Source organism: Trichoderma camerunense (assembly GCF_050948025.1).
Source record: "Trichoderma camerunense strain CBS 138272 chromosome Unknown V8C40scaffold_10, whole genome shotgun sequence".
In the NCBI taxonomy this organism is placed as follows: domain Eukaryota; kingdom Fungi; phylum Ascomycota; class Sordariomycetes; order Hypocreales; family Hypocreaceae; genus Trichoderma; species Trichoderma camerunense.
Genome location: NW_028145360.1, coordinates 510,691 through 537,217, shown reverse-complemented (window position 1 = coordinate 537,217; position 26,527 = coordinate 510,691). Strand labels below are relative to the sequence as shown.

Sequence of the window (26,527 nt, the reverse complement as noted above, 5' to 3'; positions counted from 1 at the left end):
ATTGTCACTCAGCCATTGTAGGATATCGAGACAAATACGTCAATGACATATATATACGAAGCACACAATTGCCTTGCCCATGTGTTCAAATACGTACACGTCTGACGTGATACTTATAGGTCCCTACACAGCACATCACGCCCGCCCATCCAGTCTTCAAAGAAACGCTCACACAATCATGCCATCACAGTTTGGTACTCAATTATTCATAGTGTATGTAGTATCCATAAGCTTATACATCTAGTTTTCCTCAAGGTATCTCCTATTACTTATCTCAAAAAGAAAAAGGTGCAAAGGAAAAAAAGACAAGGAAATATAACAAGCACGGGTTCCTGTAAACTCCAAAGCTTTAGGCAAACACGGGGCCACTCCTTTTTTGTCGGCGCCACCCTCCTCAGCCAACAGTCCTTTTTGACTTCCTCAGAATCTGTCTGCTTTTTTCTTTTCTTCGTACACAAAAGGGGAAAGATCAAAAAAAGAAAAAAGAAAAGATTAGACAAAGGGGGGGAAAGAAGAAGAAGAAAAAAGCGCTGTGCCAACCCAAATCCAGTATCCATAATCAATCTTACAAGAAACAATTCTGCATAATGTCTCTTCACATATTTTTGGTCGCTTCCAATGCTCTAGCGATGATGTCAAAAGATTGAAACAAACTTATCGCTTCCTTCGTCAAAGACGCTCCTACACGTCCATGTCCTCTCGTTGGCTCAGTGGACCCATGCCCTGGATGTTTTCAATGTCCCTCATCACTTCGTTGAACACTATCGACACGTTCCCGAGCACCTTGACTCGGTTCCACTCGTGTCTGCTTCGCCATATCTCGTCCATCATCTCACGGTTGACTTGCTCAAGTTGCTCAATTGTACAGCCCGAGGTATACTCTGCCACTCTGTGCAAAAGTTCTTCAATCTGCCCCTCCACTTGCAACGGTTGAGAAGACGAGCCCGAGTTGCGAACCGCGTCTCCCGCCGAGCTTGAATCATGAGACGGCAAGCTTATCACCGACTTCACACCTCCCGGGCTCTTGTGCGTTTGCGAATCGAGCGATGGGCGGCTTATGAGCGAAGCAGATGAGCTGTCTGCGTCGAGAGCTGGTCCCCTAGCTTGAGTATGAGGCCAAATCTCACTAGAAGATGACAAGATACTTTGGTTATGCGGCAACATTTGGCTCTGGTTCTGGTTAACTACCAACGTGTCCGGCAACGTATCATCGTGCTCTTGGTTTCCGTTTGTGTTCTGCGTGCTCCAGTTGGAAGACCTATGAGTCGACGGATCTGACGTCTTAGTCGAGGATGCCTCGTTGATTACAGCCGATGGTGATACCCCAGGAGGCAGGGTGGTAATTGCAGCTCGTTGAGATACCTGTGTTGCCCCAGCCGCCAAATTTGCTGAGGAAGACAACTCTTGGGATCTTGGCGGCGGGGCCATGGGAGAGGTTTGGGATTGGGTCAGATTCTGGGTGTCGTCGTCGGTCCCGCTCATCTGAACATCGCCCTCCTTTATCGGAGTGGGAACACCATTGCTAAGCGGATGCCCATTTTGGCCAGCTTCGCCATGTCCGTTGGATAAGGGGCTTCGTATCTGGAAGCGGGCCATGGTGCGAGCCCCCGGCACTGGTTCTCCAAGGGTGAGAGGGCCCTGCGAGTCGCTGTCATTGCCTCCGCCAAGATCCGACTGGACTCGTTCCAATACAGATTGCATGGCCTTTCGCTTTCGCTCCTTCTCTGCTGCCTCCTTGGCTCGCTGCTGCTGGCGCTGGTAGAGCGCTTCCCAATCAATGTGGGCTGTGCTGGCTTCGATGCTCGCTACATCTACCTCGACGTTGCTGAGCAACTCGTTGGCCTTGAGAGTGCGCTCCTTATCGCCAATGTTCTTGGCGTCCTTTGCCAGAGCCTTGATGTCGAACAAGAAGTCCTTGGGGCGAGCATAGAACCCGTTCGACAGGCGCTCCTCGATGGTTGTGGTCTCGAGATTGTAATAATACTTGCCAGACTCGACGTGCATCAGCACGTCATTTCCATGCTTGTCCTTGACAATTTCGAAGGGCCTGTTCTCCCCTTCTGCCAAATCAGGTCGTACATAGTTCGGATCTGCCTCCAGGAACAAGTACTCAATCAGGTTCTGTTGAAGAACTGGCTGTCTGAACTTCTTGTACCTGCGGTTGATCTGATCCATGATGGGCTGTAGTTGGATCTTGAGGGCATTCAGGAGCTGGTGATCTTTCTTCTTCAGAGCCTTCGTCTCTTCTTTAGTCGGTGGCTTGACAGGTGCCGGAGGAGCTACTGGGAGCTCCTCGAGAACTCTCTTCTTGCGGTTGTCAAGATCTGGGAAGGCACGAGGTTGCAGCTTCACATAATCCAACGTTTTCGAGAAATACTCCATACGGTTGGCCTACTGACTGTTAGCGATCCTAGCTCGCACTTATTATTATCGTGGCACCCTTTCTCACCTTGTTCGGTCTCGTTATCTGCATTTGGTTTTTGCGAGAGTAGCCGAAAAAGTCACGAACCATCTCTTGTGAGAGATCTTTCTTTTCGCAATCTGCGGTGGCCAAGAGGAGTACGGGGTCCGTCGGGGCGATCGACCTCAACATGGTACGGAAGGTGACCAGCGCCAGCGTTCCAGCCAGCACCGTGTACCAGGCGTCAATGTTTGGAATATAGATCACACTCGGCTTGTGGCGCCTTACTTCAGTGAAGAGGCCAACAATGACTTGCTCCATTGCCTATTATTCAGTTAGCGGTGATCTGATACAAACGAAGAGAGAGGGGGGCAGCTGAGGCTTACTCGTCCGTCATTGAGGAGGGCGGGAAGGTCAAAGTTCTGTACGTGAATCCCTTCAAAGTGATGGAGGATTGCAGACGAGATGTAGCCTTGGCCCATGCCATGAGCACCTGAGATGAGAAATCTGGGCCGGAAGACTCGAGAGCGTTCAAACTCTTGGTTCAGTGTCTCACGTCCAAATCCATGATCTTCGTCCTCGAACTGCTCATACATGGCCTCTTCCAACGCGGTCGTCTTCTTTCTCCGAGGCAAGAGCAGATCAAGAGCCCGCTTGGCCTCGTCGAACTGTTCACGGAGCAGAGGCGCAATAGAGTTTGGAAGAGGGCGTGCTCCTGATGTCGCAGAACGCTCGGACGAAGGTATCAGCTTCTTGATGGAGATCATGAAATCAGAAGCATGGACCGAGATTTTGGCAGGATCGACAAGCAGTTTCTCTGTAGAAGAATAAATCTGTGGGTATGTTCGTTGAATGGCGTTGAGTGACGCTTCAGTACAGAGAGCTCTCAAATCAGCACCGCCATAGCCCTTGGTGTTCTCAGCCAGTGATCGCATGAAGTCATCCGACAGGCCCCAGTCTTGCGTATGGATGTTAAGGATGGACCGACGGCCCTCGAGGTCGGGAAGAGGAAAGTAGAATTCTCTATCAAATCGTCCGGGTCGTCGAAGAGCAGGGTCAATGTTATCTGGTCGGTTGGTAGCACCGATGACAATGACTTGTCCACGTCCATCCATGCCATCCATCAGGGCCAAGAGGGTCGAGACAATAGAAGCATGGATTTGTTCTTGCTTGCTCGATCTGACCGGCGCCAGTCCATCAATCTCATCAAAAAAGATGATACTGGGCTGGGTCTTCCTCGCTTCTTCAAAGAGCAGGCGAAGTTGCTTTTCAGCCTCACCAACCCATTTGCTAAGCGCATCAGCACCCTTGCGCATGTAGAATGAGATCCTCTTGCCGCCAGAGCCAACCGAGTTGGCTAGAGCACGAGCGAGCAGCGTTTTACCGGTACCTGGTGGACCATGGAACAAGACACCACGGGGTGGCGTAACATGGAATCTCGTGAAGAGTTCAGGGTACAGCAGAGGAAGCTGAACCATCTCCTTGAGTTGATCGATGTGGCCTTGCAAACCGCCGACCTTGCTGAAGTCGACATTCAAATCCACACCGAGGGGATCAGCATCGGCAAGCGCTTTGCGGTCTTTGATCTTGCCCACGTTGGGTGTAGCATCGACGCCATGTCCCTGCCCACCAGATACAAGGCCACCAGCTGGAACTGCAGACGTCGGCGTCATACCAACATTTCCTGCGGCAGTGGACCTGTGTGTCATTTCATCATCACTGCTATCCGAGTCGACTCCGCCAGTGGCACCGGTCCCCCATGGCCCGCCAAGCAGAGACCCAACATCGCCGCCGCCGCCAAAGGGACCGTATGTGGTGTTGAGATTCCTGTCCCAGCCAACGCCGCCGCCGCCGCCTCGTCTACGATTGCGGGCCGGAGTAGGTGCAGGATCTTCTGCTTCTTCTTCGATGTTGGCTGCAGTCAAGGGAGGCATGTAATAGTTAACCTTATTTCGCCTACGGGAGCCTTCCTGGTACACAATGGGAGACTCTGTCCGGGCCTTTCTATGAGGCCTAGATGAGCGTCTCAGCTCGCGGGCTTCTTCGTTGAGCTCATCCAAGTCGAAATCAGGCTCCTCGTCAGCGGAAGAGTTTCGGCGGCGAGAGGTACGGCCCCGGGATCGGGTCTGTCTCCCTCGAGGCGTTGGGCTGTCCATAACATCGTCTAGATTCCCCTGCTTCTCTTCGGCGTCATCAGAATCATCACCAGGCTCAAAATCGCTACTAGGTTCCTGAGTGGATTTCTTGGTGCCTCTCGCTAGTCGGCGAGAGCGGCGAGCACCACCGGCATCCGACCCTTCCTCGGCCGCAGCTTCAGCGTCAACGGCCTCGGTGGTTTCGACGGCATCCTCTGTGGAAGCCTCAGCAGCAACTCGAGAGCTTCTGGTCCTCCGAGTGGTAGGTACGTCATCGTCATCGTCGTCATCATCGGCCACGTCTTGCTTCACTGCGGCGGAATCGTCCGCTGGGGCCTCTTCGTCCTCGTTGGCCTCCTTAACAGCATCCGGCATATCAGAGTCAATTTCTTCCTGCTTCTCACGATTTGGTGAATATTGCGAGAGCTCGTCGGGTTCATCGGCGTCCTCCTTCTCTGGGAAGCTGCTCTCATGGGAAGCCTCCAAAATTGGCTCGGGGGCTTTCTTCACCCCCTTGGCAGCGCGGGTGGCCCTGGCATTTCGTGCAGCCGCCTCGGGGCTTCTGCTTTGTGATTCTCGGGATGGAACGGCGTGCCGGCCCGAAGTGGATAGCTCCATGAACTCTTCAGCATCTTCGGTGTTTCCTCGAGTCCTACGCGTCTGGGCCAAGGCTGTACGAGAAACCTTAAGCTTGACCAGCCTTGAGGTTTCTCGCTTCGTAGGCTTGAGGGGAACATCGTCTAACTCATCGGGATCCTCTTCCTCTTCTTTCTCCTCAATGTCCTCGTCGTCGTCTTCGCTGCTCTCCTTGTAATTTTGCTGTTTGACTGCCACTTTCCTGGCCCGCCGCCCAGCCGCATTCCTAGGCGCTTCTTCATCCGATTCTTCAGTGCCCTCAGCAAAAGAGCCTTCTTCGCTATCGGATAACTCGTCTTCGTCGTCGTCAATGTCAGAGCCGCGATAGCGGTTGGTCCTCTTCTGTCCTGGTTTCCCATTTCTAGACTGGCGAGTTTTCTTGGAGCTCCGGCTGGGTCGTGCCTCTATCGGGTCGAAGTTTTCATCTTCCGAATCCGATTTATTGGGATCAAAGTCCTCGAGGACTCTCTTCCTCTTGCTGCCAGCCATTGTATCGGATTCTGCAGCGGTTCGGGGCGACGTTCAAGGGACTAGGCCAATGTAAATGATGGGAGATTGATGGATGAATTGCGTATGTGCGGATAGGTATTGATAAGCCCAACAACCCCTAAGCTATCGAAAATGAGTCAGTAATTGCTCTTGATTCCGGGCCGCGCATCTCATGCCTCCAGTGGTTGGGTTGAGGGACTGACCTATGACCTGGATGGTGCCGCACGGTGGATATATAAGGCGTGCATGGAATCGCGCAATGACACACTAATCATGAACAGGCCCGGCGGCGTCAGAGAGCCAGAGCAGCTACACACGCAAGGACCGTCTGGAGCTGTGCGTTTCGAGAACGTCGCGTTGACGGGGCGCGCCGAGACGAGCCTTTTGGCGAGCACAAAGGAAGTGCAGCAGTGGTCGCAAATCGAACTGGATACTTGTAACGAGACTTCGCGCGTCGCGAGAGCTATTAGCGCTGAGGCCAAAAAAAACGGAGGTGTCTCCTCACGTGCAGCCACGCAGGCACGAGCCGGGCTGTGAGTGGCCCGAGCTTTTTTTTTTTTCTACCTCCAGTGCACTCTGCCACTGCACCTATTCTAGAGTCTGCAGCCTATTGTGAAGCCTGTTGCCCAACCCAGGGCCCGCTATTCAAGGCCACAAAAGCGGCCCATGAATGACGATGTGCAACCAGGGCTTCAAACGAGATGCTGGTGAAAGTGAGAGCACGTTGATTACAGTTGGGATTGTTGCATGCATTGTGAACGAAAAATGAATTACAAAATACTGTTGCCACGATGATGCAAAGATGAACCGACTGCAGCATTTTGTCAATCTGCCAACTCGGCACCATTCCACTGCTCATAGCGGCGACGGCCTGTCCATGATGGCAATGTGAATTGGCATTGATTTAATTTCCAGCTTCCCCAGATTCTTCGATCTGTCTTCGGCACTGATCCCCCTGATGCGGCTCAAGCATTCTAGTCTTGCCGTAGGGCTGATGAAGAACTGCTACCACTGCTACTTTTCCTTGGACCCCACGCCTAATAAAGTCAGGTGGACAGGCACATCGTGGAACACAGAAAGTTGATGCCTTGGTGCCTGAATTTGGACTTTGCGTGCGCCGGTCTAGGGTAGGCCATGCACCTTCTGATCTTTGATGGATTCTGTCAATTCTGTCCATCGCCCTACGGTAGGGTAGGACTTGTTTGGCCACATCAACTTGAAGCAAGCACATCAATGTCAGCATCATGCAGCCCAGTCCTAGATTTGCATCGCTCTAGCCGTTTCTCTCCTCCTGCATCGTCCAAGCAGATTCTGAATCCGCTCCTCTGCACCACCATTCGCTCGTTTCACATCGAGTGGAAAAGTGGGAAATGTCTCTCTTTTTCCTCCTGAGGCGTGACTCATGTTGTGGTCCAGAGCCGGCAGCATGACTGCATTCCCAACAGCCAAGAGTCGACGGACAAGATGACCTTTGCCGTTGCTCGGAAGCCATTGGCCCTTGCTGGCTCAGCTCACGCCGCCATGACAGCACATTACGACTGCGACTAGCCCGTGCTACGACGAGAGCGGCAGTAAAGGGGCAGCTAGGGCCATTCCATCGCTCGGTCTCCCAGGTTACATTTTTTGGCCCCCGAGCTGACTGGGTACTAGCGACGGCTGGACCTGGTTACCGACGCCTGGAGTGGTCCAGCCGACAGCCGTTCCGTGATGCGGGTACATGGGTTGATGGGATAGAGCAGAGTTTGATGCCTGGCTTGGCAATACGATGAAAGACTAACTACGAGTACTGCTCACTAACGACCACTAGCACATGTAGGCTGTCGGAAGGGCCCGTTATTGAGTTCTCCATATCAGTACGAGTGCGAGTGCGAGTATATTCGGCTTCATCATGTTGGTTGCCGCTTCCTTGTTCTCGGCGTTGGCTCGGATCCTGGAGAAAGACAAAGAGAGAGACAAAACAGGGTCTAAGGGGGGTTCATCATGTCATGATATGTCGCCAAGGGCTGACTGGAGCTCATTGTCGGATGCCTACCTACTTGCTCATGCTGGACTGGCACGCTTTTCACCCTGACCGGCTGCTAAACTCTGTCTGGAAACGATTCCTTGCGATCGACACTAGCAAAAAGCCATCAGGTTCGAGGTCGAGCCGGACAGGGTCCCCGCCATGACGCCAGCTTCCCTTGCTCGTTCTCCTTTGCCCGTCACCGATTCCAGGTTTTTGGCCTGCTGTCTTATCGCGGGCTTCCCCATCATGTGATGGCCGTGATTGGCCCAGGCCGTCAATAGTCGCCATTTGATGTTTTACCGACAATATGGCTCCTTTGATGCTCCACGCGACTGGAATGCCGGCCTGGTGGTCGCACTGCAGCGTCTTGGCCGGCTGCATCTGCGGCCTGACACGGATTCGGTCAGCCGCCACATCTAGTCTGCGAGTTATGCGCATCGCAAATGAATAACACACTCCCTTTGTGCCCAGGAATAGCTGTCGTAGGTATTTATTCAGCAGCCATCCCATTCCCTCTTCCTTCTCTTCCATCTCGTAGTTCCATCAACGTATCAGTCGATGATTTGAGTACACCTCAACCTTTACTCTCGTCTTTTTTTGTTTTTCGCACCCGGCGTGCAGATCTTCAGCTGCCTTGACGGCACGGGTCATTACTATCTTTTCTAAGAGCAAGCTGTCAAGAAGCAAGCCTTCTTATTGTCGGACGGAGCAGAGAACCGCGCCCCGGAATAGAAATAGAATTCACGTCTTGTAACGAAATAACGAAAAGAAAAAAAACCACACGTTCGCTATGGGTCGCTCATCTCGTGCCACCCGTCCTTCCCCGTTGGAACTGGACCCTTCCTTCGATATCTCTGAATACACTCGCGACTCGCTGGAATCGCCGCTTTTCTCTCCATCAAAGGTATGTAGCTAGCTTATCATGACATGTCATCACTACTATATCCATATCATTTTCTATAAAAACAAACAAAAGCCACAAGCCACAAGTCACGTCAAATGTCAATGCTAATACCAAACCCACAAACAGAGAGTCGGAACAAGCTCCAGCGCCGCCACAAGCCCTCAATCCATCTCCTCCCCCTCGCGCAGGACCTCCTTCGGCTTCATCAAGTCCTCGCCCACTGTCAACGTCCACACCACCTGTGGCCGCCACACCGACCAGCTGCTCTTCAGCGGCCCCTCCCTGTCGGGTCTCGCCCGTACTTTTCTGTGGAAGAAGAAGAGACGGACCTCGAGCAACTGAAACAAGCCCGCCCGCCTGCCGAACAAGCTTTGAATGAATTTGACAGCGCTGAATCCCATGTGAAAGTGGGATAGCATGTTGAACACAAAAAAGCTAAATTGGGTCTCCTTTTACTTCATCATCACCTTTTTACGCTTTATTTCTTCTTATTCTTATCACACGACTTACAGTGCTGGCTGGATCGGTGCAACACCTAGTACGTTATACGATATGGCTTAATGATACGAACTATTTTACTACCATCACCCTATAATACTTTGGCAACGGGAAGGAAGTAAAACTAAAAGAGACACGTCTCATGTGGCTTGCTATTTATATCTTAGATACTACTATACTAATAATGCCACCTCCTTTTTTTTTTTTACGAGACCACACGGGATCATCAACGTGGCGGCTTACGAGTTATCACGTTCCTGTCGCCAATCAAATGAAGCCATCTCTGCAACCTAAAATCACCAGATCTGTGCGCACAACTGATCACACGTCAGTCATAAGGTAGTATTTCATAATAAAAGCAAGGCATGACTTGGACCGTTAAGCAAAAATCTCCCCCGTATCTGTATGTCGATAGCTAGCTGGTCATTCACACCATCCGTCGGTGAGCCTAGCTGGCTATCTCTCACTTTTTTACACGTACCTTGCATCCCAAATGTCTACAAGAAAATTAATACCCAAAACACCCTAGAGCTTCCCCTCTCCACCCTTTTTTTCCCCAATCAGGTAGGCGCCGGCATGTGAGAAACTTGGCAGCAAGGACCAAAAGCTTCCTTTTCTCAGCAGGGAGAAGAGAGAAAAAGGGTCCAGTCTCTCTCCGTTGCTCACCGTCTCAAAACGAGTACCCTTGCGCGTCCGCACGTGGACTCGGGTAGCTGTTCTTGTCCGTGGCCGCATACCTCTTGGAAAACTTGTCCAGCAACGAAATGATCCATTGCTGAGCCTCAACACTGGCAACTTCATACACGATTCTTATCGAATAACCCAGCCGGAAGGGCCCCATGGTGCCGCTCCCCACGCTCTCGACGGATCGAAGAATGTTTTGCACCAGCTCCTTTTGGGATTCCCGATAATCCACGGGCCACTCACATTGAAGCATCAACTCCTGCAGAATCAGCATGCTGGCCCAGTAGCCCATGTGCATGGACCCAAGCCATCCCACAGGATGTTCCAACACCACCTGGTACGGCGAGCTGGGGTCCTTTGACGGCACCTCCTTCAGCTCGACGCCGAGCTTCTTAAAGTCCTCGTACCACGCGGCGAACCGCTCATGGTTTGCGGCTGCCAACTCGGCAACATGCTGTAAACGCTTGGGACTCACTCGTTTACCGGCCAGGAGAGCCTGGCGGACCGGGTATCCCCACCACATAACCTCGGGCATGTCTGCCAGGCACACGAAAAACGAATTGACTACTTGCATCGAAAACCCCGGGTTTTCAGGAATGTAAATCGACTGCCCTTGGCCGTTGTAAATCACCTCCCTCCATTCTGGCTGAGCCAAGAAGCATTTATCGCTTGTTGGAAAGAATAGAGAGCTCATAATCTAAATCGGGAAAAAAAGACGAAAAAGTAGGGTGTGTTAGCTACTCGGGCTTCACTAAGGTAGTCTTTCGGAGTAAAGGAGCGTCTTATTCCTTCAAATTTGGCTGCAGCGGTATGCCGCTTCTCAGCCAGCCACTGGGCTTGGGTACAGCTTTTGCAAACTTTGGGGGCGTGTTGAACGCCCTCGTCCATTGTTCAACGCTTCAGCTCCGAAGACGCAGGAACAGACAGCTTCGCTGCCCCAGACAAAGCAAAAAAGCACCATCGTAATCACCAATAACATCGGGGTAGAAGAAATGGGAGTGGGTAATGGGAGTATGCCTACCAGGATGCCTCGGAAAGAAAACAGTATAGCTGCGTCATTGCCCTGCGCATGAGCTGCAGGACCACGTTGCTCCATCAGCGTAGCAATTCCCTGAGCATGCTGCAACCAAGTCTCTGCTGAGGCCGTACCCGCAAACAGCTGTTTCCCTGCGTCAGCAAGGCTCGGTCATGCCTTTTGGAGACAAGATAGAAGAAGCTGGGATGTGGCATATCACCGCCGATTGCTACAGGCATACCTCAAAGAAGCAAAGTAAGACAGCCGAGCAGAAGGTCTCGGACGTCTTCCACTTAGTAGGATGTCTCAATGTCTTCTGGAGAGCACCAAGGGACCATCCATATACGGTCCGGCTCCGGGCGACGAGGCTGTCATCCGCCAGCTCTTTGCCCATTAGATGCAGAGAGAGCGAACAAATGGCACCATCCAGAGCTGCCGCCGTACCAAACTCCTCGAATCTGAGGCGTCCAAAGAAGCCCAGAAACGTAGATACGTCCTTGGAGGCCAGTCTAGTCTGGGCCATGTCCATCAGAGTGCCAATAAAGAGGGCTCGATTGGGCTGAAGAGACGCCACAAGGGACGTGGACACGGCAGCAGCAGTACCACTTGTGCTGCCGCCGCTGCCAATACTTTCAGGCGTCGTGGCGGCGGCAGACAGAGTCGAGGTGGTGGATGGCGAAGCTTCCGACGAGGCAGCACCAGTGCAGCTCTGGTGATATTTTTGCAGCGGTCGAGAACCCTTGCTCCGGATCGTGTGCTTGCCAGACACGAACTTGATGGCTCGCTCGTAGCCTGGGCATATAGTGCCGTACTTACGACAGTTGCCGCACTCTGGCCTGGCCTCGTCGCACTTGACCCTTCTCTGTCTGCAGAGCTGACAGCCGCTGCTGCGCGGAACTCCGACCATGGCGACGGAGCCTTTGTGTGTCGTGCCCGTACGGCTTTGTCGCACGTTGAGCTATCGGAAAGACTCGAGGCGTTGGGCGTGTTTCTTGGCAAGGCAAGGAGCCATCGGGAGCGGGATAGAGCGAAAGGCGTTATGCTGCCTTTGGTCCCATGTGCTTGACGCTATCGCGAAGCAAATGCGGCGACCTCGAGATGGCAATCTTTGTTGGGATATTATGCATACAAGTACCCTGGTGTTTCACAGAGGTTTATACCTGTACAAGTATGACGGCGGGCGGTTGTTGATGATCAGGATCATTGATACAAGATGCTGTACACGTCTGCCTGGTGACATTGACCCGAAGGATTGAGCTGAATTTAGCACGGCTGTTGTTAGCACAAGTGGTCTTGTTAGTGTCACTTCCTCCAACTGTTTGGAGTCCATCTTTTGAGGCTAATCAACTATCAGCCGGTTGATAGATGCTAGTACTATTTGGGTTACCAGAATGGGGGGCTCTAGGTTAGGCCCGTTGTAGGGCAAAAGTCGAACGACTCAAGCCCAGTTAAAGCTGGCGTTTCTAATACTACCGTTCAACTGAAACGAGGTAATATTAGAGCAAACATGAAATAAGGCAAGGGATGTGACTGTGGAGCTTTTGATGAATAAAGGTCCATGTTTCCAGCTCTAGAGACACCGAGTTACTAAGCTCGGTCTGCCCGCACCGTGAGATAGATTGAGCATCTTATGTACCTACCACCTACTAATGCACGTACAATATTTACGTGGCAGCTTTGAAAAAGCTTGTTTAAACATGACAATTGCCAATCATTGCCGCAAGCAATTAATCATGGCTGCGAGATCTTGGCGTCTACGCAGTAGCTGAGCAGATTCTCCCCTCAACTAGCCCCGCGTCCAAGAAGATTTGAGCTACCGCGAACAGACAATCAGGGCCGGTTGCATCCACGGCTCCTCCCAGTGGCAAAAACCAATGTTTGAAAGTCCACAGCCGTCTGATCGGCGTGGCGTCCAATCCACAAGCCACGGCCCGTCTCAAGTTGAAGATGGAGACCATGATGGGGTTGTGAGGAGAACTGGGAGAAAAAAAAAAAAGACTCGCTTTCGGGCTGCCGGTAGTTGTACTTTGTAGTGGTAGTTGACATGACATCCATCCATTGATGATAAAGCCAATATATCACATGGGCTGGGTACGCGTACTTGTGCCACCTGAGTCGTCGTCTTCATTGATAACAAGCCTCTTACAAATAACTTGAGTAGAGTGTGAGCAAGGCGCCACCCCCTTCGGAAAAAGAAGGGAGTGGCTAATAGCCATCACCCCCGACCTGACTATTCAGCATTCCAGACTACAGTATGAAGTATATCATTACGAGATGCACCTCTTATCCAGTCTACCTGTACCTAGCTCTTCGAGCCTTACCCCTCTGCTGTGGCCATCTTCCTCTGGTATATGAAATCAAGTATCATGAAGTTCTAATGGCCCCAGCCTCTTCTATATGTCGTGTAGTCTGGGAAGCTTTTATGATACTGCCAAGTTGTTGGGAATGCATACGCCTGTGTATGTAAGTACTTATATCAGAGGCGGGCAAGGCGTTGTGTAACACCACCACTTCGCAGCTAGCCGGGAACGGATCCGCAAGATCGTATGTACGGAGCAACTCCGTAGAAGGCTTCTGCTTCGGCGAGGATAGAGATTTCTTGCGCCATGGCTTCGTAACCCGTGAGAGATCCCGAACTATTGGAACGGCCTAAAAATAACCGACGTGGGCCTCATCGGTGGTGGAGTGGAGGGTCTCGATTCTTCACGTCCGAGCATCACATGAACCTAAGGCCATCTTCTACCAGATGCTCCTACAGGCCAGAATATTCTGGAGACAACCACTTCCCCTCTGCGAATACGATAATTGTCGCATGGGATGCTACTCCATAGCGCGCACTGCATTAAGGTTTCCGCGTGGGTTTCTCATGCTTGTTACGTCATTTGCTTGTCCGGCTTCGTCCTTCTCCCTAGATTGTTTTTATGTTTTTTGCAACTCGTGCACAAAGTGAAGAAGCATTGAAAGCTTAGTTAGATTCTTGGGGGCTGCGCTGACCGAAACAAACTTTGATCATATGGGTGGAAGCGACAGAGCTTCTCTCCCTGGCCGTGGTAAATGAGTAGGACTGGAGCAATTTTGCCAATATCCTCGTTGTTAGGGCCCGCAATCTCCGAGTAATCACTCTACCAGTAAGCGCGTGGAAATTGGCTCAGCTGTGTGGGATACATAATATGTCTTCAATTCTTCAGCAACTTGCGGCTCGCTGCATGGCGTTGTAGAAAGCCTCTTGACCCGAGTCCGGCGCTTCTTTGCGTTCTCCTTGGATATTTCGTGCATATACATCAAAGCCAACCAGATGCATCCCGCCGGGCATATTGCCTCACCTGGGACTACTGCATGAAATAGCGCCATGAGGGTGTGGGCTGGTGGTGCTCCAGGATAGACGACCCACGCACCTGTGCTGTGGCCGTATCGTATTGATACAAGTTTTGCCGTAGCATCCACGATCCGTGGGCGCAAGAGCAAAAACATGGAGAAGTGATAGAGCACCAGGATTAGTGCTTGTCGATCCCCGTGCTTGTTCGTGGAGATTCGTGTCTCTTTCTCAAGGCATGGGAAGAAGGCTTGGGGTAGTTGCAAGGCCTTGTACAAGTAGTCCCTAGACCCTTAAGATTTGGATGAGGTGAGTCCAAGAACGAGCATAGCCAAGGTGATCCATCAGAAGCAAAGGCTCCTAGCGCTCAGTACGTACGAGGACCACTCGATCGTAGCGGTCCTTTGTCCGCTCGGTGCTCGTACATGCACAATTACGGCACGCATTGTAGGAATTGCCGCCTCGCCTGGAGCACGGCAGCATCGCTCAAGCCGTTGGCCGGTCATTACGAAGAGGCAGGTCACTTTTTGCCCGGCGTGATGGTGCCACTGCCAACTTCAGTCACCCAATTGAATGATGTCCATGGGCTTTTGCAAGAAATCTGCGGCATGGGTTGCTTACAAGTATGATGGGACAATGCAGCGAGGGGAGTGGCCAGAGAAGCGGATTGTCGTATCGTATTGGGTCGGCGGCTCGTCTGGAGGTCGAGCATGTACCGGTACAAAGAGGACAGCTAGCCTTGCTGGATATTTCGGATGCTGCGCGAAGTCGGATCTGGCGCTGCTAGATGTCGATCTCACCGTGGGGGGAGGGGGGATAATCATGCCAGCCGGAGGTTCTCGCAAATGAGAGACATTGACCGAGAGAAGCGTTGACCGAAGCAGCGTCGAAAGCAAAAAAGAAAAGACGACGCCTTCTTTTCCTGGCTTGGCAGCTCGTCCTGCATCCGGCCAAAGGCGAGGTTGCGGCATCGACGCAGCGGTACGAGCCCAAGGTCGCGCTACTTTGCAGTCATCTGCGGCCCTGGTCGATGGCCCCTGGCTATCGTACCTAGTCGCAGTGGGTTTAATGCGGTCGCGAGTCGGGGATGATCCAATCAGTCGCGTCTTGGCTGGTGCTTGTTCTGTGCATCGACGCGACCTTGTCCAAGGCAAAAGCGGCCGAGGGCTGCCTACGAGAACTAGCCCAGCAAGGCATGTGTATGTGTACTTTGTCATAAGTGTCAGGGGGGAGGAGAAAATAAAATGATACTGTACAGTACGGAGTAACTGCTGCTTCTTTTGTTGTCAATCTTCTGTTTCTCCAGAAAAGCCAGTACTTGGCTGGCGACAGTGAGCGAGTGACTGAGGGCATGGGGGCGATGCAATCAATGCGAGGTGAGGAGGCGACATTGCATTCATGTTGTCAAATTGCAGTGCTTAATCCATCCATGCCTGCTGCACGTGTACCTAGTACTGCACTTGCATCCAATCCAATGTACAGTAAATTGCATCCATCCAATGTGGCATCAAACGCGAGCGGAGCACGGTGCGGTGGGCAAGCTCGGAGTCCCAGCTAGGTTGGAGCCGTACCGAACCCAACAAGGCATGTCCAAGTACGGCGCAATGCTTGTCCAAGTTAGCAAATTGATGGATGCTACCACAGAGGCCGTACGGGTAATCGTACAGTCATGGCATTGATGGAAAATGAAATCAAATCAATAATACAGTTGAAGCTAGGCGGTCCGGAAGTTGAGACGCCCGTCCGGGGCATTCAAGCCCGGCACGGTCTCTGCGCTATTGACTGTCCTGCAAAAGTTACAGTACAGGCACTGCATCCAAGGTAGGTAGATGGTACCTGAATGTGCGCAAATGACGCCGTCAACACCATGAGACCATCTGATTTGATTTGATTGATTGATTGATTGAATGCGCCGCTCTGCCCGCATCACTCCAGTCTCAATCTCTCCTTTTAGCCTCTTGGTTTCAGAGGGCTGGGTCGAAAGGGTCGAGGTCGAAGGGGGGAAGCGCCGATTTTTAGTGCTTCGTATCCCCCGAGTCTGACGAAGCGGCGTGCCCAGAGCTGCTGCTGCTGCTGCACAGGTGGCCCACGCCATTGTTGTTCTGTGCTTGTTTGGTTCCTGGTGCAGGAACCAGTGCAACCCGTTGTTGCGCCCGCCTGGCCGCGCAAGTACAGGTACCTGTGGCCTTTTGCTGCTTCGGCGCCGGCCTGTTTACATCAAATGCACAACTGCGCTTGTACGAGAAAGAAAGAAGCCCGTTCCAGAGCTGCTGCTACACACAGCCTTGGCTCTCAAGCTCTGCCGCTACTCATAATCCATCCATTGCTAATCCAGGTACTGTGCGAGTATCAAAGGATTGGATTTCAAATGTTCAATGTCGTCTTTTCTCGCTGCTTGTCGGTTCTTGCAGGCCGGCCGCGCGTTGGCCCCCAGCCCTGGCTGTCGGTACGAGACCTGTACGGGGACACACCGGCCATCCCCAGCAGCGCTTGTGCGTACCTCTGCAGTACCTGTACTCGTGCCTTGCATGTCCTCAGCCAGAGCTCAATCAATCAATGCAGAGGCCCAAGTACCTGTACCCTCCGCTCCCCCAACTGGCTAACACAACACCAGGCCCCGCGAGATAGCACGGTTAGGGGCGTGCTCCACCCCTGGCAGCCCGCTAAACCTGACCCTAGCCAAGCCCAGCCGTTGCCACTGCCAGGTGCCAGGTGCCCTGTGCGCTGCCTGCTCTGGCGTGGTCACTTCTCTCGCTCTCTCTTCCTCGACTTTTCTGCCTCTGTCTCCAAGGGTGGCTGCTCTTCTCCTCAGCCCATCACCATCACCATCATCCACGAACCATTGCGGCTCGTCCACCTTCACTCTCTTCTTTTCTTTCTTTCTTTCTTCTCCATCCCCAAAGCCTTCTCCTTCTGCTTCTTGGTTCGCCTGCTTTTCTCTCGCGCCCTTGCCTCTGTCCGACTTTACACAGCACGCATTTCCGCTACGCTACGCCTTTCGTCGTGCCCCCTTTCCCAGCCTTCGCCTTCGTCTTCGAGCCATCTTGTTTCTTTTCTCTCTTTTCACCACATTGGGCGTTGCGCTTTATTGCACATACGTCGACATTTCTGACTCTATTGTCTCTGTCCTGTGCATTTACCTTTCCTTTTTCTTGTTATTTTTTTCTCTCTCCGTGCTGGTGACTGGCTCTGCCTAGAAAGCTCTACCTTTTTTTAACCCGTCATTTTCCCTTCTGAGCCCGTAATACCTCAGAGCCATCCTCCGACCTTCAAAGTCGGCATCTCGATACGAACGATCGATATCTGCACAACTCCCATGTTTCTTTGCAGCTAGTTGTGGTCCAACGTGTCTCATGTGACACTTGATCGTGCTCAACCAGTTAGCAGTTAGCCATCTGCTCTGTAATAGTCGATTGTGGCCTCGTGGTAATAGTGAGCTCTTCATTTCGACGCGAGGAATCTTTTAGCATCCTTGGCCGCTGGCGTCCTTCTATACAATCGTCATACCGGCCATTCTTCTTTTGCGAATAATTGGAAAAAAAACATCGAAAGCGAAATAACCGCACTTATTTGCTGTTGGCTCGTTCCCAGCTTTTGAGAACAGAAAAAAAAACGAAAAAAGAGAAAGGTTAGATCACATTTTGATATGTTCGCCTTCTATTTTTTCTTTTGCTGTAGTCCTGTTCCTTTTCGAATGGGCAATGCCATCTACGAAGACATGCGAGCAGTAGCTAATATTCGATAATGTTATAGCATTCTCGACTCCGAATTCATCGTGAAAGCGTTGCCGTCTATTACTTTTGATAAACACCACATTTCCGAACCTTTGTATCGGCACCCCGTATAATTGCGAGGAGGAATTGCTGCTTCGAGCACGTTTGTTTTTGGTTCCCGGTCTGGGAGGATTATGGCTGCGTTGATCCAAACGTATCAGCAACAGACTGGTACGGTGACAATGCTTCAACGACCAACACCCTCAGGCATGATGCCTGCAAGCCAATCTAACGGCCACCATCAATACACAACTTCGGCCCCGAGAGGAGGAGGAGGATACCGAGGGAGCACTGTTCCCGTTCAGTCATATGCCTTTGCAGCCCAACCGAATCTGAATCAGAGCCTGCAATGGCAGCAGTACGGGACCTACCGGACGAACTCAGCCCCCTCGGGGATTCCCACGCAGACTTTCGACCCCAGCCTGGTTCAACGCTCTCATCGCACCAACCCGTCCGTCACAAACATGGCCTTGATTCCTACCTACAACGGTAGCCACAGCAGTGGCCACAGCAGCGGCCATAGCAGCGGCCATAGCAGTGGTCATAGCAGCGGTCATAGCAGCAGCCACAGCAGTAGCCACGGTAGCAGCAGTGCACGCGATGACTCTGTCAAGTCTCCGTCTAGAAATGCCGCTTCACGCCCCCAGCTTTCGCACGCTTCTAGTGGATCACAGTCGACACTGCCTTCCAGTGCGATGTCTAAGAATGCACCTGATCGATATCGGAGACCTAGCCACTCAAACACTCGATCCCAAAGCTCGAACCCCCCGCTCAGTCCCGGCAATCAAAATCAGATGTATCATGCACCCAGCGGCTCTCGATCAGTCCCGAACCTTGCAGCTTCTCCCTCGGTCGGCCCGGGAGGGTCTATGGATGACTCAAATCTGCACCGCAGACCGTCCCCAGATGAGGCAAAGAAGATGCGCCGCCGAAGCGTGCATACCATACAATCCACAGATTCGTTCAGGCCCCTTCTGAAGCCCGAAAACACCCCTCGTCCAGAGCAAGCTGTCAATGTCAAGAGCGTTGACAGGAGTGAAAAGTCTCCTCAAGTTGCTCAGAAGATGGCTATGCACGTCCGTAAAGGAAGTAATGATAGCGCATCGTCTAGTCGAAGCAGTCATTCGCGATCTGCCTCGGTAAGTTGACCCCTTCATCGCCACTCGTCATCCAATCGCACTGTGGATTTTGGGGGCCCTTTTGTAAGTTGTGTGCATACTAACCAGGGATTGATGTGCAGTCTTCCAACCGCAATCCGACTACCCCCACCGGCAACCCCTCTTCACCGGGCGCTGACGAAACACCGGTCAAGAATGATCAGCTCAAGGTAGCGAATATACCAGCGAGAGGTTCATCTGCCGATGGAGTTAAGCGGACACTTAGTCCTTCTCCCTTATCCAAACCCGCCACGATGGCAAATGAACCAACTGGTGATGCCGCCGCCGCAGCGCCCTCGGGCAAGAGTGCGGCGTCTCCCGCGGCAAAGCAGCTTGCAGCTATCAATGAAAAGGACGTCAAGGGAAAGACTAAAACCTCCAGGCTTCGCCGCGCCTTTTCATTTGGAAGCGCAGCTGAATTCCGAAAGGCTGCTGGTCCTGATGGCGAAGGCATGGAAAGAGTGGAAGCGGCCAAGCTCCGCAAAGACCCAACATCTGAGGAGGCTTATGACGCCGAGCAAGCGCGAATTGCTGAAGCACAAGAAGCCGCGGGTATTGGCAACAGCATCTATGGCGGTCGTTTCTTTGGTGGATCAACAGACAACCTCTCCATCTCGTCTACCGCCTCATCTGCTTCTATTATGATCAGGAAGATGGGCCGTGGCATGAAAAAGAGCACTCGTTCACTGGTTGGCCTCTTCCGGCCAAAGTCTGTTGTGGGCGTGCCGGCGGCCGACGGTCCTGTTACCGAGGGACAGGCTGCCGTGTCTATGATTACCGTGGAAGCAGAGACTCGACGTGTCAACGTGACCGCGGACCCTCAGGCTGGCAAAGGTGGTACGGGATTCCCTCGCCTTGAGCGCAACTCCCTTGACGCTACTCAGATCCCTGAAATTGGAGCAGAGCGTCTAGGCAGTGCAGGAACGGATAACTCTGGGCCTCGTAAGAGCATTGTGGGCGGTGAAAAGGAGCGTGCAGAGGTACTCGCGGCGGTTCGCAAGGGCATCTTGAAGCGTACGTATTGCCTCGTATTTTCTATTATCTTTATTAGCGGTTGATTAACTGACAACAGGTTCAGGCTCTTCAAGCCCTTCCATTCGGCCGTCGGAGTCGCCAGATCTCGTTCTGCCAAACATTCCAGCCGTCACCGACTCACCTAATTCAAGTGCGCCGAGTACGCCAAATGATGACGGTAAAAGAACCGGATCCCCTGCTATTGGTACTGAGGACTACTTCATGAGTGCTCTAGGTCGGCTTGGAAAGAGCCGGCCCGGAACCCCCTCAGCTGGCCCCAAGAGAAATGCCACGTTTTCACCACGCATCATCTTTTACGACACATGGCCTAGCCAAGAGTATGATCGCCGTGGTGAAATTGCCACGTGCAACCGTCTCACACCGATGCTGGCTCAGCAAATCAAAGAAGAGCTGAACAGCTTCAAAATGGTTCGTCGAAACTCAATTGTGTTCCCGATGTGGGTTCTAGAAGGATCTAAACTAACTCAATTTTTAGGAAATGGAAGTCCATGAAAATTCCAAGATTTATACGCATTTCTTCTGATGATATTATCCGATGGACGAAAATCTTGTCAGCTGATTATTTTTTCCCCTCTGCTAGCTACCACCGGGGTATAAAGCCCCAACCATGTATTTCTTCACATTTACCATTTGCGGCGTTTAGGAACAGCATAGTAAGGTGTCACGGGCGTTTTGTCACACTACCTCACTACATGTCATGGTATTTAGCCCTTAAAGACTCATACATCTCATTAATATTCAGTTGGAACTCGTTGGCGCGAGGAATGGGCGATTGGAGGTGGCGGGAAGAGCCGGCGTCGGATGATGCCGTCTGTTGTCATTGAAAAATCGGAAACTCGTGGCTGCGGCCTATGGCTCAGCCGCGAGGATTGAGGATGGAAGAGCAGCATGTTAAATGACACGATGCCACGTTGGCACAGGACGAGCATTTAGAGTTGACCGTGGAGGCGAAGACGTTTAGGTATGGCAACTCAGCCGATTGGGAGGTGAAATATAGGCCGGCAACTTGTGTTTTTTCCTCTGCTTCATTTTTATCTATGTCTCTATAGCCGGATTTAGTCTATGAGCGTGATGTGTCTGGTGTCTCCTTTTTCAGCAAATAAAAACTCAGTACATTTAATCAATTCTTGCCTAGAGGCCCTTTTGCTACTAATATCTGCCAGGAGTGGGACATGTCGTGCTCAGCCCACAATTGTATTTGCATGGGATTGTCGATCTAGACTATAAATAGCTATAAATAGCATTAATTGGCACTTGACGATATTTCTGCTGTTTCTTGTGCTAAGAAGGTAATTCCAAAACCTTGGGGGCTAATCTTGTACTTGATGTCATCGTAGGCCGAAGGTAATTCTGGGGAAATTTAGTGTTGTCCGGGTATTAATCAGCCCCGCCGTTTAGTAAACACCAGTGATGGCTTTTTTTTTTTTCAACGCCGCCATAGGCCAAAAGAAAAAAAAAAGTCTTGGTCACAATTATCTTTCACTCATTGACCCTCGAAACTACTCTCCGTCCACCAAGTGCATAGGCAGTGCTTCTTTGGAGCACTTATGTGGCAGTGCTTGCTTGGGAAGACTGTGACATATCGATTGTTGCTTCAGTCTAGATTCTCTGCTGTTCCCTGCACTCTCCGTGGGGTTGCGACCATGACTGCGACAGAGGCGGCCAAGGGAGCCGATCCGCCCAAGAAGCTCCATGGACGGGCGTTTTACGAGAGCATTGGGAGTCCCAAGTTTATCGTGGCTCCCATGGTGGACCAATCCGAGTTTGTTTGTCTTGCATTGGATCCTGGCGCGCTCTGCTTTGCCATGTTTTGCTAACGTGTTTGCGCTCGACAGGCTTGGCGAATGCTCACACGATCTTTCTTGCTGCCCTCGGAGCAGTCCAAGCTGCTAGCTTATACGCCCATGCTTCACGCTCGACTCTTCTCTCAAGACGAAAAATACCGAAAAGCGCATTATCAGGCTGTTCGAGCGGGATCCGACGAGCCTTGGCTGGACGGAAACCCAAAGATTGACCGGCCTCTCTTTGTCCAGTTTTGCGCAAACGATCCCGAGGCGCTGCTCTCTGCGGCGCAACATGTTGTTCCATACTGCGATGCTGTCGACTTGAACCTTGGATGTCCGCAGGGTATTGCGCGCAAGGGCCACTACGGAGCGTTCCTACAGGAAGATCAAGATCTCATCTTTAAGCTGATCAACACATTGCACAAGGAGCTTTCTATCCCGGTCACGGCCAAAATCCGTGTGCTGGAGACGAAAGAGAAGACTCTGGAATACGCACAGAATGTGCTTAAGGCTGGAGCTTCTATATTGACCGTGCATGGACGGAGACGAGAACAGAAGGGCCACCTTACTGGCGTTGCCGACTGGGAAATGATTAGGTTCCTCAGAGATAGCTTGCCGCCGGAAACTGTGCTCTTTGCGAACGGTAATATCCTACAAGACGGGGATCTACAGAAATGTTTGGACGCAACTGGAGCGGATGGCATCATGTCAGCCGAGGGAAACCTCAGCGATCCCGGCCTGTTCGGCAATCCCCCGCCGGTAGAAGAGAAGAGCAGGGAGTACTGGAGGGGCAAGGACGGCAAAGGCGGCTGGCGAGTTGATGCCATCACAAGACGATATCTAGACATCCTGCACAAATACGTGTACGACCAGGAGCCTCCGCAGAGACGGCCGCTGTTCGTCCCCGGCGACGATACCGCCTGGATCACAGAGACCGAGAGTTCAGACGACGCAGACGAGCCCGCAAAGAAGAAGAGAAAGAAGGAAGACGACAAGAGCCTCAACTCATCGCCCAACATCTCGGCGCTGCAGCCCCACATGTTCCACGTCCTCAGACACTTTGTCACCAAGCACACCGATATCAGAGATCAGCTGGCAAGGGCCCGCAGGGACGGCATCGACGGCTACGAGCGGGTCCTCGCGGCCGTGGAGAAGAGAGTAGCCGAGGGCCTGCTGGAATACGAGCAGACGGACGGCCGGAGCTTTGAGGAGGAGCTGGAGAAGGTGATAGGCGAGCGGACCCTGGAGGGCGTGCCCGAGGAGGAGAGCTCCATCGGCACCATCAAGAGGTGTAAGCGCCCTTGGTGGGTGGCCCAGCCCATTATTCGGCCGCTGCCGAGCGAGGCCCTGGCCAAGGGGGCGATTTCTCTCAAGAAGGACAAGGGCAAGGCCAAAGACAAGGCCGACGGCGACGACGCTAATAAGGCGAAGAGCGGAAATGGGGTGGCTGAGGATAAGAAGGAGACGGAAGCACAGCGGCAGACAAAGCAGGAGATTGCGTCCAGAGACGAGCTCGTCTCCGGATGAGACACTTGCAGGACGCAAGGGAGGATGAGGAGAGATACAGGGTCCATGGCGGTTGGGTAGCAAAGATTCGTACATGAATAGACAACTAGCTAATGCAATTATCTTTTAGCAAAACCATAGAGATACTCGTACCGTGCTTAGATGATCATCTTTTCGCCTCCCCTCCTCTATCTGAAACTCGCTTTCCAGGCTCACGTTGCCGTGGCATTGCTCAAGCATTGCAGAAGCGTGTGTACGGGCCCTGCAGTCATCGCTCCTCCAGCAGCTAGAATGGCTGTCTTCACAGCGGCCATTCCCATCCCTCCAGCTCCCGCACTCTGCAAAATGGCAAACAGACTCTGTCCCGCAATGGGGCCTATGCTCGCTTGTATGGCTGCAGCCAGAGAGCCTGGAGAAGTTCCAGTTAGTAATCAACCAAGCTTTTCATAAAGTTGACATCCATGCCATACCGCCTGCTACACCAACAGCTCCAAAGCCAAGTGCGCCCAACAAGGGAACGGCAACGGCCACAGGGGCAGCGGTGACGGTTATTCCGCCAAGTAGCTTCGCCGCTTCGATGGGATGTTCGGTTACGAAATGCTGAATCTTTTTGGATGTTGGATGCAAGCATTAGTACATGTGTAATGCATAAGGCTGTTTTTTTAGAGAGGGTGTGGGCAGATATGCATGTGCCAACTTACACAGTCTTGAGGGGTCATGATGTAAAAAAAAAAAGGCAGAACCGGCCGCCCTCGCTAAACGAAGATCTCTTGTAATGATGGGCCTCGCGTCTGTTGGTTTCTCGGTCTGCTTAGGAGATGACTCCTCTTTCGATCTTTTCGATTTCGCTAGACAGCCACCGGAATCAGGATCAGAGCGGCAAGCCCAGGCATAAATTAATTCTGAGGCGCGCAAACAGACGTTCCAATGACGCTCTGCCAACTGTCACCGCAGGGAGCGGCAGCCAGTGAAGTGAGCATTTCGGTCTGCATGCAGGCGATGAATATGCACACGGCAATTAATTCGCCTGATGGCCCGCCTCTAAAGCCGAATTCCATGCTTTGATTCGTGCGACAGTCTGTGGATGCAGCTGTGGTGAGTGACTGGTGCGGTCTGGTGGCTGGGAAGTAATCTTGCGGCATGCTGTCCTCGCGCGTGCTAGTTTGTGTTCATCAAGATTCGTATTCGATTCGTCGTTTGATGCCGATGCTGCATTCTCGCTGCTTGAAAGAGAGATTAGCCAGGTCGATGAATGCCTTTTCGAGGCTATTAATAACCCACGGCAAGCATCAAACCGATCAAGAAAGCTGGGCTTTTTTTCACACGGAAATACGACTGTAAGCCTGCAGTGATAATCCCAGCACACCGAGAACCTCTTGCATAGACGCACGTGCAGTTGAATGCACCCCGTAAACTGCTTTAGTTTGTTCTCAAGGATCAGGTTATGCATGCTGGTTGCTTCCTGTTATGCCGTCTCTCTAGTGGAGGATATGCCACGGACATTGGCCAGAGATGAGAACGGCCCGATGTTAGTGATGAGAAGGGGCGTGGTTGTTGCTGTTGGGTGTGTGTTCCCTCGAGATAACAAGTTAGGTACGTGATATGCCGCTTTTGATTGGAGAGAATGGCCGAAGGAGAGCGTGTAATAGAGGATAGAGAAAGAAGTACTTGACTAGAAAGACGGCAGAGAGATGATAAGATAGGCAGCTCGATATGGCCTTCAACTTTGAGATTGAGACATCAATCGCACATGGTAATTCGAATATTGACTGCTCAACTGAACATCCCTTTGTGATAAGAAGTGGCCGCGAAATGGACAAAACGATGGGTCGGTCTCCCGGTCTCTCAATACGCATACCCCTGTATCTTCTTGTAATGGAATCCAGCCTCGCCGTGTCGTCCCTGTGATTGCATTGAAAATATTGCCATAAATTCGATTGTAGACTGACATTCTCGTCCAGCTAAAGTTGAATAGAAGAAGAAGAAGGTGATGCTGTGACGACATTGGTAGGAAGATCGGATTATCGTAGCCCAGTTTCGTTCCTTCCTCATATGCTTCTAGCTGCCGATCTTCACCTAGTGCTTAATCCAACTTGCCAACCTTCTTTGTAACTTCGTCTCGATCCAATAGTCAACGCAAAGAATATCGCAATCGTCACGGGGCAAAATTATCAGTGTCGATACTGAGCGTCGATTAAGAGGTAAGTGGGTTCGTTGGAAGAATGCAGGATGTTCGACAACTCAACACGACGCGACGAGTTCTCTCGATATCGAATGGAATATGACGCACTAACAGATCATGGTAAGATGCTCCGATGTTACCTGAAAGTCCAATATCCTTGCGAATCTATCGATTTGTCCATATTCTCATCCTTTGTCCTTGGGGAAAATAGTGTTGACAATGCTTTTTCACAGATTGAGCCTGAACAGTCTTCTATGCCCTGTGGTTGCTTTCGGATTCGAATTCACTTTCACAAAATGCCATTCCATTACTGCCACTTTTTACTATTGTCCAACTCCTTTCCATGTTAGCATCGTGGGAGCTCATTCGACTTCTCGATCACTCTTGTCGTTTTACTGGGAGAGAAGCATCGCGGCGGGCACCTTAGACTGTACAGTATTGGTTGTTGGCATTAGCAAGGATCCCAGTTTGTCATCCATCTCAACGGGAGATTAGACGCTTATTATCGCTGGGAATCGACATTCTAACTACTTTGCCGGCGTGTTATTCGTTTCTTGGCAGCGTGACGATCACTAAGAAGATCTGTTAGTTGCCTGGAGCACCTAAGATCTTATGAAAATGACTTACTCATGACTTCTTCCTGCAGAGTTTAGCCAAGCCACCAAACTTGAAACAAGTCTGGAGGTTTCTTCTGAGTCTGAATTAGTCTGGTAAGTAAGTGCTCCATGATCTTTAGAGTGGTGCGATTAATGAAGAAAGAAGAGTCATTCTTGGATACAATTTGGTGGCCAAGCTGGAACGTGTAAGTCACGGCAATATCAGGATGCTAATGTGAACAGCGACGACAACCTCCTATCTAGTGATTTTGCGACAACAACACCCGCAGGTTTGATCCAGACGCCATTAAAAGGGGAAAGAGTCTCGCGGATATTTTGAGTATGTTCTGGCCAATGGGATCCAGTTCCGGTAGAATTGGCCATTATTGAATCTTACGATGAACCTGGCCCCAA

General features: G+C 51.7%; 7 protein-coding genes across 7 annotated transcripts; 3 read left to right on the top strand and 4 right to left on the bottom strand.

The window, feature by feature from the left end:
• Positions 1-78: 78 nt before the first annotated feature.
• On the bottom strand, positions 79-6,107 carry V8C40DRAFT_246655 (chromatin segregase YTA7). Its single transcript, XM_083216148.1, has 4 exons — positions 5,865-6,107; positions 2,788-5,784; positions 2,450-2,725; positions 79-2,391 (listed from the first exon to the last, which is right to left on the bottom strand). The coding sequence occupies exons 2-4, from the start codon at positions 5,659-5,661 to the stop codon at positions 682-684; spliced, it is 4,860 nt and encodes a 1,619-aa protein (XP_083072547.1). The 5' UTR covers positions 5,662-5,784; positions 5,865-6,107; the 3' UTR covers positions 79-681.
• Positions 6,108-8,327: 2,220 nt separating this feature from the next.
• On the top strand, positions 8,328-9,061 carry V8C40DRAFT_26262 (uncharacterized protein). The gene is made up of 2 exons (XM_083219376.1): positions 8,328-8,570; positions 8,697-9,061. Exons 1-2 carry the CDS (start codon positions 8,457-8,459, stop codon positions 8,910-8,912), a joined length of 330 nt encoding a protein of 109 aa, XP_083072546.1. The 5' UTR covers positions 8,328-8,456; the 3' UTR covers positions 8,913-9,061.
• Positions 9,062-9,202: 141 nt separating this feature from the next.
• On the bottom strand, positions 9,203-12,259 carry V8C40DRAFT_246646 (C6 zinc finger domain protein). The gene is made up of 3 exons (XM_083216147.1): positions 11,009-12,259; positions 10,774-10,911; positions 9,203-10,449 (listed from the first exon to the last, which is right to left on the bottom strand). Exons 1-3 carry the CDS (start codon positions 11,672-11,674, stop codon positions 9,739-9,741), a joined length of 1,515 nt encoding a protein of 504 aa, XP_083072545.1. The 5' UTR covers positions 11,675-12,259; the 3' UTR covers positions 9,203-9,738.
• A 4,593-nt stretch (positions 12,260-16,852) lies between these two features.
• V8C40DRAFT_246636 (uncharacterized protein) lies at positions 16,853-17,853 on the bottom strand. The gene has a single exon (XM_083216146.1). The coding sequence runs from the start codon at positions 17,523-17,525 to the stop codon at positions 17,274-17,276; it is 252 nt and encodes an 83-aa protein (XP_083072544.1). The 5' UTR covers positions 17,526-17,853; the 3' UTR covers positions 16,853-17,273.
• V8C40DRAFT_26196 (uncharacterized protein) lies at positions 17,633-20,822 on the top strand. Its single transcript, XM_083219319.1, has 3 exons — positions 17,633-18,992; positions 19,094-20,024; positions 20,083-20,822. Exons 1-3 carry the CDS (start codon positions 17,988-17,990, stop codon positions 20,535-20,537), a joined length of 2,391 nt encoding a protein of 796 aa, XP_083072543.1. The 5' UTR covers positions 17,633-17,987; the 3' UTR covers positions 20,538-20,822.
• Positions 20,823-21,486: 664 nt separating this feature from the next.
• V8C40DRAFT_246631 (tRNA dihydrouridine synthase) lies at positions 21,487-23,499 on the top strand. Its single transcript, XM_083216145.1, has one exon. It carries the CDS (start codon positions 21,890-21,892, stop codon positions 23,354-23,356), a length of 1,467 nt encoding a protein of 488 aa, XP_083072542.1. The 5' UTR covers positions 21,487-21,889; the 3' UTR covers positions 23,357-23,499.
• Positions 23,404-24,616, bottom strand: V8C40DRAFT_246630 (uncharacterized protein). Its single transcript, XM_083216144.1, has 3 exons — positions 24,037-24,616; positions 23,806-23,941; positions 23,404-23,744 (listed from the first exon to the last, which is right to left on the bottom strand). The coding sequence occupies exons 1-3, from the start codon at positions 24,052-24,054 to the stop codon at positions 23,548-23,550; spliced, it is 351 nt and encodes a 116-aa protein (XP_083072541.1). The 5' UTR covers positions 24,055-24,616; the 3' UTR covers positions 23,404-23,547.
• Between the last annotated feature and the right edge of the window lie 1,911 nt (positions 24,617-26,527).